Source organism: Myotis brandtii, unplaced genomic scaffold (genome assembly GCF_000412655.1).
Source record: "Myotis brandtii unplaced genomic scaffold, ASM41265v1 scaffold650, whole genome shotgun sequence".
NCBI classification, from domain to species: Eukaryota; Metazoa; Chordata; class Mammalia; order Chiroptera; family Vespertilionidae; genus Myotis; species Myotis brandtii.
Window position 1 is genome coordinate 244,252 of NW_005370517.1, and position 17,455 is coordinate 261,706.

At 43.0% G+C, this 17,455-nt stretch overlaps 4 protein-coding genes across 8 annotated transcripts in view; all 4 read left to right on the forward strand.

Annotated features, from left to right (window-relative positions):
* Positions 1-3,981, forward strand: part of LOC106723592 (zinc finger protein 613-like) — a 23,178-nt gene extending 19,197 nt beyond the window's left edge. Inside the window, exon 5 of the mRNA XM_014528783.1 lies at positions 3,965-3,981. Within this exon, the coding sequence (XP_014384269.1) occupies positions 3,965-3,981 (17 nt within the window). The remainder of the gene's footprint in view (positions 1-3,964) is intronic.
* LOC106723804 (zinc finger protein 883-like) overlaps positions 1-17,138 on the forward strand; it is a 139,348-nt gene extending 122,210 nt beyond the window's left edge. For 3 of the 4 annotated variants that reach the window (XM_014528766.1, XM_014528768.1, XM_014528767.1), the window contains one exon: positions 14,989-17,138. In XM_014528766.1, coding sequence (XP_014384252.1) covers positions 14,989-16,571 — 1,583 coding nt within the window. In that variant the 3' untranslated portion in view covers positions 16,572-17,138. Of the gene's footprint in view, positions 1-3,067; positions 3,102-14,988 lie in introns of those variants that run through there. The other variant, XM_014528769.1, reaches the window with a different exon arrangement.
* LOC102242028 (zinc finger protein 350-like) overlaps positions 1-17,455 on the forward strand; it is a 116,140-nt gene that overhangs the window by 35,931 nt on the left and 62,754 nt on the right. The gene's annotated exons all lie outside the window — the stretch shown is intronic.
* Positions 2,892-17,455, forward strand: part of LOC102241712 (zinc finger protein 883) — a 55,365-nt gene continuing 40,801 nt past the window's right edge. The window contains exons 1-2 of the mRNA XM_014528762.1: positions 2,892-3,101; positions 3,965-4,091. Coding sequence (XP_014384248.1) covers positions 2,901-3,101; positions 3,965-4,091 — 328 coding nt within the window. The 5' untranslated portion in view covers positions 2,892-2,900. The remainder of the gene's footprint in view (positions 3,102-3,964; positions 4,092-17,455) is intronic.

A 17,455-nucleotide genomic window follows, 5' to 3' on the forward strand; every position in this document is an offset into this window, starting at 1 on the left:
GGTCAAGGGCATGTACCTTGGTTGCGGGCACATCCCCAGTAGGGGGTGTGCAGGAGGCAGCTAAATTGATGTTTCTCTCTCATCGATGTTTCTGACTCTCTATCCCTCTCTCTTTGACTCTGTAAAAAATCAATAAAATATATTTTTAAAAATAGGCATTTTTAAAAAATGTGTTTTTATTGATTTTAAGAGAGAGAGAGAGAAATGTCAATGTGAGAGAAACACATTGATTAGTTGCCTCCTCCACATGCCTTGACCAGGGCCTGGGGCGGGGAGGAGCCTGCAACCCAGGTATGTGCCATTGAGTGGAATTGAACCTGGGACCCTTCAGTCCACAGGCTGACCCTCTATCCACTGAGGCAAACCGGCAAGGGCCTGATTGTTAAGAGATGAGAAAATTAACCTAAGTTTTGGTTCTCGTGAAAACTTGGCTACACTGAAATTCTTCTTACAGCAAAGTGTGTGTGTGTGCTTTTCAATTCATGCCAACTTGGGGAAATACTGGTGAGGTGAGAAAGAGTAAGGTGTGAGCAGAACAATTTCGAATTGTAGAAAAATAGCCATAGCAGCAAGTTTCATTGTTTCAACAGGTTTTTTTAAAATATTTTTTTATTGATTTGAGAGAGTAAGGGAGAGAGAGATAAAAACATCAACGATGAGAGAGAATCATTGATCAGCTGCCTCCTGCACACCCCACATTGGGGATGGAGTCCGCAACCCAGGCATGTGCCCTTGACCGGAATCGAATCTGTGCTGACTCTCTATCCACTGAGCCAAACCGGCTAGGGCTCAACAGTCTTTTTATTAATAATGTCACTGCTTCAGAGGCTGTGTTACACAGCAGTGAATAAAGGAATAGGTTCCCTACCAGGCTTCATCAAAGGCTTTATTAAAAGCGTAGCCAGTCACTCAAGAGAAAATATTCTATGTTATAGTAAATTCTTAGGTGATAGGTGATGTGAAAACACAGGTGGGCAAATGTAGGTTTACAGTTCTAATACAATATTAAAAGAATAAATGATCATACAATAATAAACTGTGTTTTGCATACTCACAACTGTAAACCTACTTTTTCCACCCTGTATAAATTGAGCAGCACTCAGGAATGACAAGCATGTGGCTCCTGAGGATTTTAAGAGCACACATTTAAAGGAGGGGAGCCCTGACTGGTTTGGCTTAGCAGGTAGAGTGTTAGTCTGTGGATAGAAGGGTTCCGGGTTCGATTCCAGTTGGGGGCACATGCCCTGGTTATGGGCTTGATCCCAAGTGGGGAGTGTGCAGGAGGCAGAAGATCAGTGATTCTCTCATCATTGATGTTTTTATCTCTCCTTACTCTCTCAAATCAATTAAAATATATATATTTATTTATAAATAAATAAATAACATAAAGGAGGGGAGCAAGGGGATTTGAGTATATTGGGAAGATGTTTCATGTACAAGAAAGTACTGTCCAGTGTTCCCATGCCAGCCGTTCACCAGGAGTGTCAGACTCTGACCATTGTTTCAATTTCAGGATGCTGGAGATTATTTTTATTTAGAACTGACTTCTATAATTTATGGCAAGTTTAAAAAAAAATTTAAACTCTTCTGTTAGATTATTTAGGGTTTTTTGTTTTATCTTCTTAATATATTTTCACTGATTTCAGAGAGAAAGGGAGAGGGAGAGACATATAGAAACATCAATGATGAGACAATCATTGATCAGCTGCCTCCTGCACACTCCACACTGGGTATCTAGCCCACAACCCGGGCATGTAACATGACCAGAATCGAACTCTGACCTGGTTCATAGGTTGATGCTCAAACACTGAAACACGCCAGCCAGCAAGAATTATTATTGATTTTAATATTTATTGCACAGATGCATACCCATAACTACTTTTTATATTTTGTGTGATTTTTTTAAGTTTCTGAGTTATACATGGCTCAACTTTGATTATGAATATAGACTTCATTTACTCTAAATATTGTTTATAAATATGTTCATAATCTCATCACATTGAAATGTCTAAAACATCATCACACCTGACATGTTAGATATGTCTATAAAGGACAAATTTTTTTTCACTATGAGAATTACAATAGCATTTTCTCATGAAGAAAACCACCAATAACAAAAGTCAATTTTTCCACTTTTTAAAAATTTATTGTAGTTGATGTTCAAATTAAAACGAAACAATATAGTTCCATTTAAAGTTTATATTATGCCCTGGCAGGTGTTTCTAAGTGGCTTGAGAGTCCTCCCATGGATCAACAGATCCTGGAGTTCCATTCCTGGTCAGGGCACATCCCCAGATTGTGGGCTCAATCCCCAATAGGGTGCGTGCAGGGGACAGCCAAAGGATGTGTCTCTCTCATGGTGTCTGTATCTCTCCCCATTTATCAAAAAAATAAAGTTTATATTATGCATCTTAGTTCTTTTTTATTTCAAAAGTCTGCCCTACATTCCTGTTATATTTTTCCCATTCATATATGATGGTTTACGTAGGTCATTTTGGGATAAAATGTTCTAGACTCTAATGCATTCATACCTCTTTATTATGAGTCGCTGTATTGGGCTCAGGGATCATGTGTTTTCATTTGCACGTACTCAAGTCCCTTCACCAGGAAAAGATAACTTCCTTTAGCCATTTTCAAGATGACTCATTAGGATGGGAAGCCTCACCAGAGGCCTATCTCCTTGTTTTTTCCCCTGGTGGTGAGGTGGGTAAACCCTGGACTACATTATGCAAAAGCGAAATCTGAAATACCACGCGGCAACCAATAAAGGGTCAGAAAATGCGCTTCCGGTGAAGTACTAGAGGCGGGACTTCCGGTGTCCGCAAGGGAGGCATTTTGTCTGGACTCAGGTTACCGCCACTACTTTATCGGAGATTCCAGATCCCTAGTTTCTAGTGGAGATGCCCCGAGGGAAAAGCCGTGGGAGTTGTGGTGCACACAGCACATGTGCAGGTGTGAAGATGAACGTGGTAACGCGCGTGACCCTCTCCGTGGCCGGGACAGGGACCGCCCTTCCCGCGGCTGCCTCTTCTCTCGCCGCTCCCGCCCTGCTTCCTTCACTGAGTGCAATGGCGGCATCCGCGCTAAGTCGCTGGGCTGAGGTGAGTGCGAGTCCCCGGGCCTTCACCGCCTCCTCACACCGAACAGGGCAGCCCGGGGGCGGGAGCCTGTCCCGTCCTGCAGCTCAGTTCTGCGTGGAGGACCGTGAGGAAGGTGGAGGGGAGAGAGGAGTGTTGTGTCTTCTGAGGACCCAGCAGGTGCAGGGCAGAGAGGACAGGGCTGACTAGTATCTGAGGTTCCCATGGGGATGTGGGTGGTGAGTATAGAAGTAAAGATCAGAGGCAGACGGGGAGAACGTCACAATCTCGATCCGGGCTTTCTGGGCTCTGGGATCCATCAGTGGACTGGGTTGACCTGGTTCTGGCTGAAATACGAGCTCTCTCGGATAGCATGCCAAGTTCATGGGTGAGTCCAGCGAGATCCAGAGGCATTGGGGCAGGAAGGGGGCAGAGCTGAGGGAATGAATCTGGGTCTGAAGATGGGAAGGGGATAAACATTACCCAGCGGTGTGCACATCTGGAGGAAGTGTGAGCTGATGGTCCGGGGACCTGGTGTGGGGACTTAGAGTGAAGCATAAGCCCAGGTTTGTCTTTGTCCTGGAGGCATGATCTGGGAGACTGCAGTGGTGTTGATTGGCAGGAAGGCTGGGGCCCTGCAGGCATCACCCAGAGCTTAGAAGGTGTTTCTGTGCTGTCCCCCTTCCCAAACCATCTGCCCTTGCTGAGGGCAATCACAGTGAGTAATGGGACTGTGATGAGAGAGCAGCCTGCACTAGCATTAGGGCCTGGTGTCCACACTAACCCGGGTGCTCTGGAGGAGGTTGAGGGTGGGGAACGTGTGTAAGGAGTAGGAGTGCAGGTTCTCAGAAAGACAGATCTGGTTTCAATTGTCTCAATTCTAACAGGTTGGGGTGACCTTTGAGGACATTGCCCTGTACTTCTCCAGGGAGGAATGGAGCCTCCTTGATGAGGGTCAGAGACAGCTGTACCTGAATGTGATGCTGGAGAACTTTGAACTTATATCCTCCCTGGGTAAGACCCTCGCTCTCACAAATGACCTGGACTTGGCTTTGTATTTCCCCAGGCCCCATCTCCCAGGTGCACTCCGTCCTCACATGTGGACACTGGGTGATTGGGCACTGGGTGATTTCCACTTTTCTGGGTAGTTGCTGTCCTTTGCTTGCACTGCCGGCTTCTCTCCGTGCAGCCCCAATACCTGCTGCACTGAACTCATAGGGAAGAATATGTGGTTGGTAGTGTGGCAGGGAGCCTAATGGATTCCACCTTGATTAGCGAGGAAAAGTATTTTTCATATTCCTGTTGGTCATTTGTGCATATTTCTGGGTATAATTTTTCTACATCCTTAGCCTGTGTTTTTTGTTGTTATTGTTTTATGTTTTTCTTGATTTTAGAGAGGAAGGGAGGAGAGAGAGAGAGAGAAATATCAATGATGGGGAGACAATCATTCATCACATGCCTCCAGCATGTCCCCTCCTAGGAATCGAGCCCATAACCCAGGTTTGTGCTCCAGACTGGAATTGAACCCGGGACCCTTCAGTCTACAGGCCGACACTGTCCACTGAGCAAAACCAGTTAGGGCAGCTTATTTTATTTTTTAAAATAAACTTTTTATGCCTTTTTCTTTTTCCCTTCCTGGTTTTCCTCTGTCTCTTCCCACCTGCCTGTGTTTCACAGGATGCCCATAATGCAGATAATGGGTCTCTTGATGGTGTTACTTAGTTCACATTGCTGTATTCTTTTTTTTAATGTTTTTTTTTTTTTTAAATATACTTCTTTATTGATTTAAGAGGAAGGGAGAGGGAGAGATAGAAACATCAATGATGAGAGAGAATCATTGATCGTCTGCCCCCTACTGGGGGGTCAAACCCACACCCCGGGCATGTGCCTTTGGCTGGAATAGAACCTGAAACCCTTCAGTCTGCAGGCTGACGCTCTGTCTACTGAGCCAGACCAGCTGGGGCTGCTGTATTCTTTAAATTTATTTTTCCTCTTTCTTTACACCTGAATGATTTCAGATGATGTGTCTTTTACATCACATATTCTTTCGTGTCTGATTTTGATACTCAATTTTATGTTTTCAATTCATTCCTTGTAATTTATCATCTCCAGCATTTGTTTCATTCTTTTTTATGATTTCTGTCTACCTATATCTTCCTTTTGTACTTTTTTGGTGTTTTTTTAATTTAATATATTTTTATTGACTTAAGGGAAGAAGGGAGAGGGAGGGGGAGATAGAAACATCAATGATGAGAGAGAATCATTGATTGGCTGCCCCCTGCACACTCCCTGCTAGGGATCAAGCCCGCAACCCGGACATGTGCCCTTGATCAGAATCGAACCCGGGACCCTTCAGTCTGCAGGCTGACACTCTATCCACTGAACCAAACCAGCAAGGGCTGATATTTTCCTTTTGTTACTGGGTTGATTTTGTCATTATGTTGGTTCCATTTGTGTTTTCTTGTAGCTCAGAGATGTTTTTAAAAGTAAAAGTAGTTTGGATTCCTTATCAGGTTGTATGTAGATACCATTTGTTTTCTATTGATTACTGGAAAATTATCATGTTTTCTTGGTGGTGGTTTTGTTTTCAGTATGTATTTTTTTAATTATACCTTTACTAGAGGCCTGGTGAACGGATGCGTACACCAGTGGGGTCCCTCAGCCTGGCCTAGGCCCACTCAAAATCCAGACTGCCACCCTATTCCCCGCAGGGTCTGACATCCCCCGAGGGATATAGTGCATGAAGCTACAGGTGGCCACGGAGGAGCCCGAGCCTCTGCTGGGTGTTATGCCGCTCCCACTCATCCCAGCCCCACTCTGCATGTCGCCGCTGGTCAGTGGCACACTGCCACAGAGGCTGGAGAGTCTTGTGCCACCGCAGCGGCACTCACCAGGCGTTAGCCCGGCGTCTGCCGCCCATCAGTCAGCTGAGCAAGGCTCCTGCCCTGAGAGCACATTGACCACCAGGGGTTAGCTGCTGCGTTGAGCGTCTGCCCCCTCGTGGTCAGTGCATATCAAAGCGACTGGTCAATCGGTCATTCGGTCATTTGGTCATTTAGGCTTTTATATACTATTATATAGACTAGACGCCCGGTGCACGATATTTGTGCCCTGGGGTCGCAGGGGCTTCAGCCCGGCCTGTGACCTCTCGCAGTCCAGGACCCCCTTGATCCTTACTGCCCGCCTGCTTGCAGCCCCTTACCGCTTGGACTGTTGTTCCTTAGCAATGCTGCAGAGGCAGGAGAGGGCCTCCCACGAGCGCTGCTGTGCTCGACAGCTGTGAGCCCGGCTTCTGGCTGAGTGGCGCTCCCCCTGTGGGAGCGCACTGACCACCAGGGGGCAGTTCCTTCGTTGACCATCTGCCCCCTGGTGGCCAGTGAGCACCATAGCGATTGTTTGTTCTGGTTGACCCGCCATAACAGTTCTTAGGCTTTTACTATATAGATTGTTGAAGGTATTACATATGTCCCCTTTACCCCCTATTCACCCCTACTAGCCCTACCACATGCCTTCCACTAGGCCTACACCACCCTATTGTCTGTGTCCATGGGTTATGCATATATGCATACAAGTTCTTTGGTTTTTGTCTTACCACCCACCTACGCCCCAGCACGTTCTCTCTCAGATTGCACGGTCTGTCCCATGCTTCCATCTCTCTGAATCTACCTTGTTAATCAGTTTATTTTGTTTATTAGATTCCACATATGAGTAAGATCATGTGATACTTGTCTTTCTCTGACTGGCTTATTTCGCTTAGGATAATATTCTCCAGGTCCCTCCATGCTGTCTCAAAGGGCAAGAGGTCCTTCTTTTTCTACTGATGCATATTATTTCATGGTGTACACGTACCATGGCTTTTTTATCCACTCAATGACTGATTGGCACTTGGGCTAGTACCAGATCGCACCTAATATAAAATGTGCTGCTATGAGGTAGGAGTGCATACATGTTTTCTGATTGGTGTTTTGGGTTTCTTAGTATATATTCCTCGAAGTGGGATCACTGGGTCAAATGGCAGTTCCATGTTTAATTTTTTTGAGGAAACTCCATACTGTTCCATAATGGCTTCACCAGTCTGCATTTGCACCAGCAGTGTACCGGGGTTCCCTTTTCTCCACATCCTGCCAGCACTTTTCATTTGTTGATTTTTTCATGATAGCCATTCTGACAGATGTCATTTTATGTGCATCTCTCTGATGATTCGTAACTTCAAACATTTTTTCATGTCTCTTAGTTGTCCGTATGTCCACTTAGGAGAAGTGTCTATTTAGGTCCTTTGCTCATTTTTTTTTTTTAACATTTAATCAGCTTTACTTATTTATTTTTTTGTTTGTTTTTATTAATCCTCACCTGAGGATATTTTTCATTGATTTTTAGAGAGAATGGAAGAGAGAGGGAAAGACAGAGAGAAGCAACGATGTGAGAGAAACACATCTATTAGTTGCCTCCTGCAGGAGCCCTGACTAGGGCCCAGCCAGGAAGGAGCCTGCAAACAAGATACATGCCCTTGATCGGAATCGAACCTGGGACCCTTTGGTCCGCAGGTCGATGCTCCATCCACTGAGCCAAACCAGCCAGGGCCTTTGCCCATTTTTAATTGGACTATTTGTCTTCAGTGTAGCAGTTCTTTCTGTTTTGAATATTAACCCTTTATCAGATGTATCATTGCCAAAAATGTTCTTCCTTTCAGTGGGCTACCTTTTCATTTTATCACAATGGTTTCTTTTGCTGTGCAGAAGCTTTTCTTTTGATGCAGTCCCATTTGTTTCTTTTTTCCCTTTTTTTCTTTGCCCTGGAAGATGTAACCATAAACATATTGGTACGAGAGATGTCCGAGATTTTGCTGCCTCTGGTTTCTTCTGGGATTTTATGGTTTCATGACTTACATTTAAGTCTTTTATCCATTTTGAGGTTATTCTTGTGTATGGTGTAAGTTGGTGTGCTAGTTTCTTTTCTTTTTTTTTTTTCATGTATCTGTCCAATTATCACAGCATCACTTATTAAAGAGGCTGTCTTGACTCCATTGGATGTTCTTTGTCAATTATTAATTGAGTGTAATGGCTTGGGTCTGTTTTTGGGGTCTCTGTTCTGTTCTGTTGATCTATATTCCTGTTCTTCTGCCAGCACCAGGCTGTTTTGAGTATGTGGCTTTGTAGTAAAACTTGTCATATATTGTGATCTCTCCGACGTTGTTTTTCTTGCTGTAGCTATTCAGGGTCTTTTTGGTTCCATATAAATTTGTTCTGGCTCTGTGAAATATGACTTTGGTATTTTAATAGGGATTGCATTGAATCTGTAGATTGCCTTGAGCACTATGGACATTTTAATGATGTTGATTCTACCAGTCCAAAAATACAATATATTCTTCCACTTGTTTATATCTTCTTCTACCTCTATTTTTAACATCCTGTAGTTTTCTGAATACAGGTATTTTGTCTCCTTGGTTAAGTTTATTCCTAAGTATCTTAATTTTTTTTTTTTTTTGCAATGGTAAATGGGAATGCTTATTTAGTTTTTCTTTCTGAGAATTTATTTTTGGTTTATGAAAAAGCAATCGACTTCTGAGTGTTGATTTTATATCCTGTTGATTTTGCCCAATTCATTTATTAAGTCTAGTAGTTTATTGATGAAGTGTTTTTTTTAAATATATATTTTATTGATTTTTTACAGAGAGGAAGGGAAAGGGATAGAGAGTTAGAAACATTGATGAGAGAGAAACATCAATCAGCTGCCTCCTGCACACCCACTACTGGGGATGTACCCCCAACCAAGGTACATGCCCTTGACCAGAATCAAACCTGGGGCCTTTCCGTCTGCAGGCCGATACTCTATCAACTGAGCCAAACCGGTTAGGGCTATTGGTGAAGTCTTTTGGTTTTTCTCTGTATAATATCATGCCATCTGAAAATAATGAGAGTTTTACTTCCTCTTTTCCAATTTCGATGCCTTTTATTTCTTCTTCTTGTCTGATCGCTGTTATTAGGACTTCCAGTAGTATGTTGAATAATAGTGGTGAAAGCAAGCATCCCCATCTGGTTCCTGTTCTTATCGTAGAGGAAATGGTTTTAATTTTTGCCCATTGAGTATGATATTGACTGTCATATATGGCCTTTTTCATACTGAGATATGCTCCCTCTATTCCCAGTTTGCTGTGAGTTGTTATCACAAATGGGTTTTGGATTTCAAAGAATGCTTTTTCTTCATGTATTGATATGCTCATGTAATTGTGTTTTTCAATTTGTTTATGTGATATATCACGTTTATTGATTTGTGACTATTCATTCCAGGGATTCCAGCCTGGCATCCCTGAAATGAATCCCACTTGATTATAGTGTATGATCTTTTTAATATATTTCTAGATCTGATTTGCTAATATTTTGTTGAGAATTTTAACATATGTGTTCATCAAGGATATTGGCCTGTAATTCTCTTTCTTTGTAGTGTCTCTATCTGGTTTTAGAATTAGGATAATGCTGGCCTCATAAAAAGAGCTTGGAAGTGTTCCTTCTTGCATTTTTTGGGAATAGTCTGAGGAGTATAGATGTTAGTTCTTTGAATGTTTGGTAAAACTCAACTGTAAAGCTGTCCAAACCCAGGGTTTTGTTTTGGGGGAGTTTTTCTTATTACTGCTTTTATTTCATTCAGGTTTTCTGCTTCTTCCTGATTAGGTTTTGGGAGATTCTATTTTTTCTAGGAATTTGTCCATTTCATCCTCATTGTCCAGCTTGTTGGGATATACCAGTGATGGCGAACCTATGACATGCGTGTCAGAGGTGACACGCTAACTCATTTTTTTTGGTTGATTTTTCTTTGTTAAATGGCATTTAAATATATAAAATAAGTATCAAAAATATAAATATTTGTTTTACTATGGTTACAAATATCAAAAAATTTCTATATGTGACATGGCACCAGAGTTAAGTTAGGGTTTTTCAGAATGCTGACACGCTGAACTCAAAAGGTTCGCCATCACTGGTATATACCAATAGTTGTTCATAGTATTCTCTCTTTTTTTTAATATATTGCATTGATTTCTTACAGAGAGGAAGGGAGAGGGATAGAGAGTTAGAAACATCGATGAAAGATAAACATCTATCATCTGCTTCCTACACACCTCCTACTGGGAATGTACCTGCAACCAAAGTACATGCCCTTGACTGGAATTGAACCTGGGACCTTTCAGTCCGCAGGCCAACGCTCTATCCACTGAACCAAACCAGCTTGGGCCATAGTATTTTCTTAAAATCCTTTGTATTTCTGTGGTATTAGTTGTTACTTGACTGCTTTTGTTTCTGATTTTATTTATTTGGCTCCTGTCTCTTTGTTTCTTCAAGAGGTTGGCTAATGGTTCATCAATTTTGTTTATACTTTCAAAGTACCAGATATTGGTTTCGTTGATATTTTTTGGTATTGTTTTTTTAGCCTCCAAATGATTTCTCCTCTAATCTTTATTATTTCCTTCCTTCTACTTTGGTCTTTTCTTGTTCCTCTCTTTCTAGTTCTTCAAGTTGTAGGGTTAAATATTTTTTAAAAATATATATTTTTATTGATTTCAGAGAGGAAGGGACAGGAAGAGAGAGAAACATCAATGATGAGAGAGGATCATTGATTGGCTGCATCCTGATCGCCCCCTACTCGGGATCCAGCCCGCAACCCGGGCAAGTGCTCTTGACTGAAATCGAACCCAGTACCCTTCAGTCCGCAAGCCGACACTCTATCCACTGAGTTAAACCTGTCAGGGCAGCTTTTTTTTGTCTGGAAATTTCTTTATTTCACCATCTATTTTGAATGATAGTTCTTCAGTAGAATTCTCTTGTTCTTTCTTTGGGGGTTATGTTTTTGTTTCGCCATTTTGGCTGCCTGTTTGCATTTGGGTAGATCTGCTACACTTCTGATCTCTAATGTAGGACAATGTCAGACACTCCTTGTGATTGGAACTGTATACCCAGTTATGAGCTATCAGCAATCCGCAGTTTGGGGGTCCCTCTACTGTGGCAGGTTCCTTTGGAAAGGACCAAGATGTGCACCAAGGTCTGCTTTTCCTATCCCTGGCCCACAAGGAGATCAGGCAAAGACTCAAAGCCTCCAGGACCCACCTCAGCCTGCAGTCTGATTGTTGTCTGCCTTGATTACCCTCAGGCTATTGACTGCAGGGTGGAGTGAGAGGTGTTCCAACAGGGTGTGACAGTTGGCTTCCCCCAGGCAAAAACTGCCTGGATGGCAAAGGTCCACAGCAGAAAGATGTCCTTCACATCATGAGGAAATGACTTAGCACAGGATACTAGGGTGGCTGCCCTCAGAGCTCCAACCCCAGAGACCCCAGTCCTGGACTCTGCTCATACAGTTCCAGTCCACTCTGCCCTCCGTCTGCCAGAGCCCATGGTGACTGGCTGCACTCGAAATTTTGTTCATTTAAGAGGGTGCCTGTGTTTCCAGCTGTCTCGCTGCCAGACTGCAGCCCTGCCGCTTTTCATAGCCATATGTTTTGCAGGCACCCCTCTCAGTTCTCGTACTCTGGGCTGGGAATCTCAACTTGGGGTTCAGACACCAGAGTTCTTAGTGGGAACACCCACAGCCAAAATATCCTTCCAAAATTCAACTGTTGTCTATGGGAACCCAGCCATCCCTTTTGTGCTTCAACACTACCTACCAGTCTGTATGCAATCCCCACTTCCCGTTCTGTGTTATCAGGGTTCTCTCCAGCTAGTGCTCAGCTGATTTTTCAGGATGGTTGTCCTGCATTTTAGCACATTGTTTGCGGGTAGTAACAGGTGGCTCTACTACTTACAGTCAACGTAAAATGTATAAATACGTTTCCCGCATACAATGTGTTAGTTGTCTTACCAGCTTGGTCTTGAGAGCTTGTCAGTGTGCCTTCCACTTATTCCATTGCCATTTTTTCTCCCCTTTAGTATTTCTTTTATTACTGTACTAAGGGCCTGGTGCACGAAATTCATGCAAGGGGGGGGGGTCCCTCACCTCGACCTGCACCCTCTCCAATCTGGGAGCCCTCATGGGTGCCCTCTCCAATCCAGGAGTTTCTGTCTGTCTTTGTAATCATATGAGCGAATTGTCTGAGTCCCCAACCCAGTTTAGTTTGGTGCTCACAGAATAATAGTGGTCTTTTTTTTTTCTTTGCTCCATTGGTGGAGATTTCCTAGAAGTTGCAGGATATCTTCCTTTTAATTTTTCCTCAAAACTCTGACGTTACTTATGATTCTAACCTTTGCTTTTCCTCCATCCCCCACCCGCAACAGTAACTCCTGGCTCACTTCGCTCTAGTGTCTAGGAGATCCCATAGCACGTCTGCCACCAGAACTACGATTCCCAGAATTCCTGGTGCTCCCTGCGCTCTTGGTTTCTGATTCCAATCCAGGGACTGCAAAAATCAAAATGACTGGGAACTCCAGCTGCCCCCAGGCCGAGCAGACAAGACCGGACACTCTGGTAGTGTCCCCGGGACCCTGGCCACTTGGTGCCGGCGTGTGCTGGCTACAGGCTCGGAGCACATGGGGTTCTGGGGAGGACTGTGGCCCATCCCGCCCCCAGCTGCTTGGCGCCTGTGCACATGTGCGCTGCCCACAGGCCCGCAATCTTTGTCGGGTTAATTTGCATGCTCACTCCTGATTGGCTGTGGTTGTCATGGAGGGACCATCAATTTACATATTTGGCTATTATTAGTATAGATTAAGTGTCTTCACACATCATGAAGCAGTTACTCCTTTAATCCTTTCACCCTTATGGACCAATTATGTAATGATAATTAGATTTATCTACATGAGTGATAAAGGCTGTTGGCTGGGAGGGGCGTTGTTTTGATCTTGAGAAAAGATTCAAAAGTCTTGCCTTCTTGATGCTCTATGAGTTGAGGTCATAATAATAATCTATAGGCCCAGTGCATGAAAATCGTGCATGGGGGGTTGGAGGGGATGTTCCTCAGCCCAGCCTACACCCTCTTCATTCCTGGACACCTCAGGGGATGTTGGACTGTCTGACATTCCTCTCGTAATCTGGGACCGCTGGCTCCTAACCATTCACCTATCTGCCTGTCTGGTTGCCCCTAACTGCCCTCCTCTGTCAGCCTGGTCACCCCTACTGCCCACCCCTGCCAGCCTGGTCGCCCCTAACCGCCTCTGCCTCAGCCCCCACCATTGTGGCTTTTTCCAGAAAGATACCCGGAAGGATGTCTAGAAGATGTCCGGTCTAATTAGCATATTACCCTTTTATTAGTATAGAGTATAGATAATGTATGAGTCCATAATGACTTTGGTAGCCATTTTTTTCATTGACAATTGAGGGTGAAAAATATTGCTGGGGACATACTGATTTCTGTTTCTATTCTATGGTAGGTTGTGGCCAAAAGTATTTCTTTGATAATTCATACCAACAAACACTAAATGGTCCTTTGATGTGTAAATTGTGGGGAATACACAGATGTTATATGGGCTTTTGCAGTTTTCCAAAACAAAACTTTTCAGTGTATTTCACAGAACATTCCACTCATTGAGTATTGTTACTCTGGCTGTGGTTTTTAACCCTAGCTATCTTCAAATCTTTTTGATTACCATCTTCCCAGTCATCCTTTCTATGCAGTTTTCTCCTTTTTCAGTCTTTTGCATTGCTCTTTGTCTTTATTGGGCTCTTATTCCCATCTCTGGTGGGTATTTATTTGTTTATTTGTCGATATCTGTCTACTTATTCTGGCAGGAAGATAAATTCTTCTATCTCCTATTTTGCTATATTGCTGGTGTCACTCACATAGTTTTTTATTTTATTTTTATTTTTTATTCTGCTTCGGTTTGTTTTTTTTCTCTATTGTTTCATCCATGCTCTCTTGTTCTACCACAATACTGGCCATGCATCTTTTCAGTTTTTCTTTGAGAATTTCTGTCATCTGCATCCAATGTAATTGCTCAACTGGGATTTAAGAGGAAGAATCATTTTTGCATTATAAGAGAAAGATGACTACATCCACGGCAGGAGGGACCCAGAGGCCATCTTTCCTTGGTGAAGGGCTGTTGGGTAGAGTTTGACACAAGAGCTTTATTAAGATTATAAGTAAGAACTTATTTTGTTCAACATTGTTTTGTTACCATTGCCAGTTCTGTACCCCATTCTACTTGTGCTTGTTTATTATTTACACTTTGCAAACTGTTAAGTTCTATTTTTTAAAAGGTTTTTCTTTATTTTAGACACAGGGAGGGGAGAGAGAGAGAGGAGTGATGAGAGAGAAACATTGATTGGTTACCTCCTGTATGCAGCCCAAATGACAGTTGAACCTGGAACCTAGGCATGTGCCTTCACAGGAATTCGATCTGGCATCCTTTCAATGGGTAGGATGATGCTCAATCCACGTTGCCACACTATCTATGGCTAAAGTACTCCATTCTAACTGCTATAATTTCCACTTAGGTTTCCAGCTTATGGATAATCTTTACCTCTCTAAACTATGTACCTCAACTGCTTCCCATACAGGTTCCTCTTTACTGCACTCCAACCTTGATCCATGCCTTTACAGCCTTGGTGTGTCACATATTATATTAACCATACACATCATGTGCTGGAATGCATTGGGTTTTAATATGTTCAAGCACATTCATATTGTTCTACACAGGCTGCATCAACAGTTAGAATGGTCCTATAGGAAGCTGTTTGTAAAGGAACAACTTGGGAGCCCTGCCTCTCTTGTTTGTGTTCCATCATGTGTTCCTGCCCCTCCCTTGCTAAGGTCTCTACCATTGAGTGACCTTAGGAGTCAAGTAATGTATAACAGCCATTTCCTCAGAGTCTAACTCACTGGTCTTAAAAAGCATCCCATGCAATCATGCCTGGCTGTGACAGACAGTTGAGATGAGGGTATTTCTTCCTTCCAAAGTCATCATGTACTTCACCTGCATTTCCTTTTATTTAGGTTGCTGCTGTGGAGCAGAGAATGTGGAGGCACCTTTTGAAGAGAACATTTCTGTAAGAGTGTCACAGGCAATGAATCCCAAGTTAGCTTTGTCTTCCCAGAAAAGCCACCCCTGTGAGAGTTGTGGACTAGTTTTGAGAAACATTTTCCACTTGACTCATCAGCAGGCATTACAACACAGGCAGATACTGTTGAGGTGTGGGGCATGTGCAAAACAATTTTATTTCAGTGCACAGTTTCACCAGCACCAGCAGCAGCACTTGAGAGAGAAGCCTTTGATAAGAGGTGTGAACAGTGTCTCACTTGAAAACAGCTGCAATTTCAATGTGTTTCAGAACCTTTTTACCTGTGGAGAGGTGGAGCAGGACATCCTTAGCACTGCAGGCCATTTCCAGCAAAAGGATACTCAGATCAGTGACAAGCCAAATGGTATCTCAATGTGTGGGGTGACATATCAAGGGAAAAATAATTATTTTACTACAAAAGAAAGTAAGAAAGCCATTGACTATAACTACACGTCTATTTGGGACAACAGTGTCCCTACTGGCAAAGCATATTTCTGTTGCCCTGAATGTGGAAAATATTTTGCCCAATTTTCTACTTTTTGTTACCATCAGAGATTTCATGCAGAAAAGAAGCTTTATGAGCACAGTGAATTTGGGGATTCTTTTACCAATATTACTGGCCTCCTTTCTCATCAGAGATGTCACAAAGGTGAAAGGCCTTATCAATGTATTGAATGTGGAAAATCTTTTACCAGGATGTGTTTTCTTCGTGATCATCAGATAGTTCACACTGGGAAAATGCCTTATGAGTGCAGTGAATGCGAAAAATCTTTTACCTGTAAAAGTGGCCTCCGTTACCATCAGATGAGAGTTCACACTGGAGAAAGGCCTTATGAGTGCAATGAATGTGGGCAATCTTTTGTCAGTAGTAGTGGCTTCCGTTATCATCAGAAATTGCACGCTGGAGAAAGGCATAAGTGCAATGAATGTGAGAAATCTTTTAACAGTATCTATCATCTTCGTTATCATCAGAGAGTTCATACTGGAGAAAGGCTTTATGAGTGCAGTGAATGTGGGAAATCATTTATTCAGAAACATGGCTTCCAATGTCATCAGAGAATTCACACTGGAGAAAGGCCTTATGAGTGCAGTGAATGTGGGAAATCATTTACTCGGAATAATGTCCTTAATCGTCATAAGAGAATTCACACTGGGGAAAAGCCTCATGTGTGCAGTGAATGCGGGAAATCTTTTACCTGTGGAAGTAGCCTCCGTTACCATCAGATGGGAGTTCACACTGGAGAAAGGCCTTTTGAGTGCAATGAATGTGAGAAATCTTTTACCAGTAGTAGTGCCTTCCGTCGTCATCAGAAAATTCACACTGGAGTAAGGCCTTATGAGTGCAATGAATGTGGAAAATCTTTTATCAGTGGTAGTAGCTTCCGTCGTCATCTGAGAGTTCACACTGGAGAAAAGCCTTATGTGTGCAGTGAGTGTGGGAAGTCATTTACCACCAAGTATTGCCTTAGTTGTCATCAGAAAATTCACACTAGAGAAAGGCCTGATGAGTGTAGTTAATATGGGAAATCTTTTATCCAAAATTCTAACCCTACTCCCCACATAAGAGTTCACATTGGAGGAAGGTCTTGGATATGTAGGAAATGTAGATTATTTTGTTCACCCATAACAATACTATAAGAAACTCCATGAGGCCCTATTTGTCTGAACTGAATCTCATGCACTGCAACATCAAGAGTAGGGAGATTCCCAATAAATTTGAGTGCCGTGAATATCATGTGTGTGTATTTTGAACTTATTTTTTAAACTTTTTATTAATTTCAGAGAGGAAGGGTGATGGAGAGAGAAATAGAAACATCTGTGATGACACATAGTCAGCTCCATCATGTGCATCCTTTACTGGGGGTTGACCATGCAACCGGGACATGTACCTTGAATGGGAACCCACTGAGCCACATGTGTATGTTATAATTTGTTATTTACACAGGTGTCTTGCCAGTTCTATGTCCCTGCATCATTTTTTTTCTTCTACACCTGTGTCCTATCACCAGGTTCACAACCTCTGTCAATTTTTTAAATATATTATTGATTTCAGATTGGAAGGGAGAAGGAGAGATGGAAACATTAGAAACATCAATGATGAGAATCATTAATCGGCTGCCTTCAGCACGCCCCCTGCTGGTGATCGAGCCTGCAACCTGGTCATGTGCCCTTGTCTGGAATCGAACCCAGGACCCTTCAGTCTGCAGACTGATGCTCTATCCACTGAGCCAAATCAAGTAGGGCTGTCAATATTTTTTTTCCCTTAAATATATTTTTAGTAGACTCCCGGCGAACGAAATTCATGTGCGAGTATGGTTCCTAGGCCTAGCTTGAGATTAGGGCCATCTTCCCTGGCTGCCGGCAGCCTGCCTCACCCCTCACCTTCCTGTTCACCATCAGGC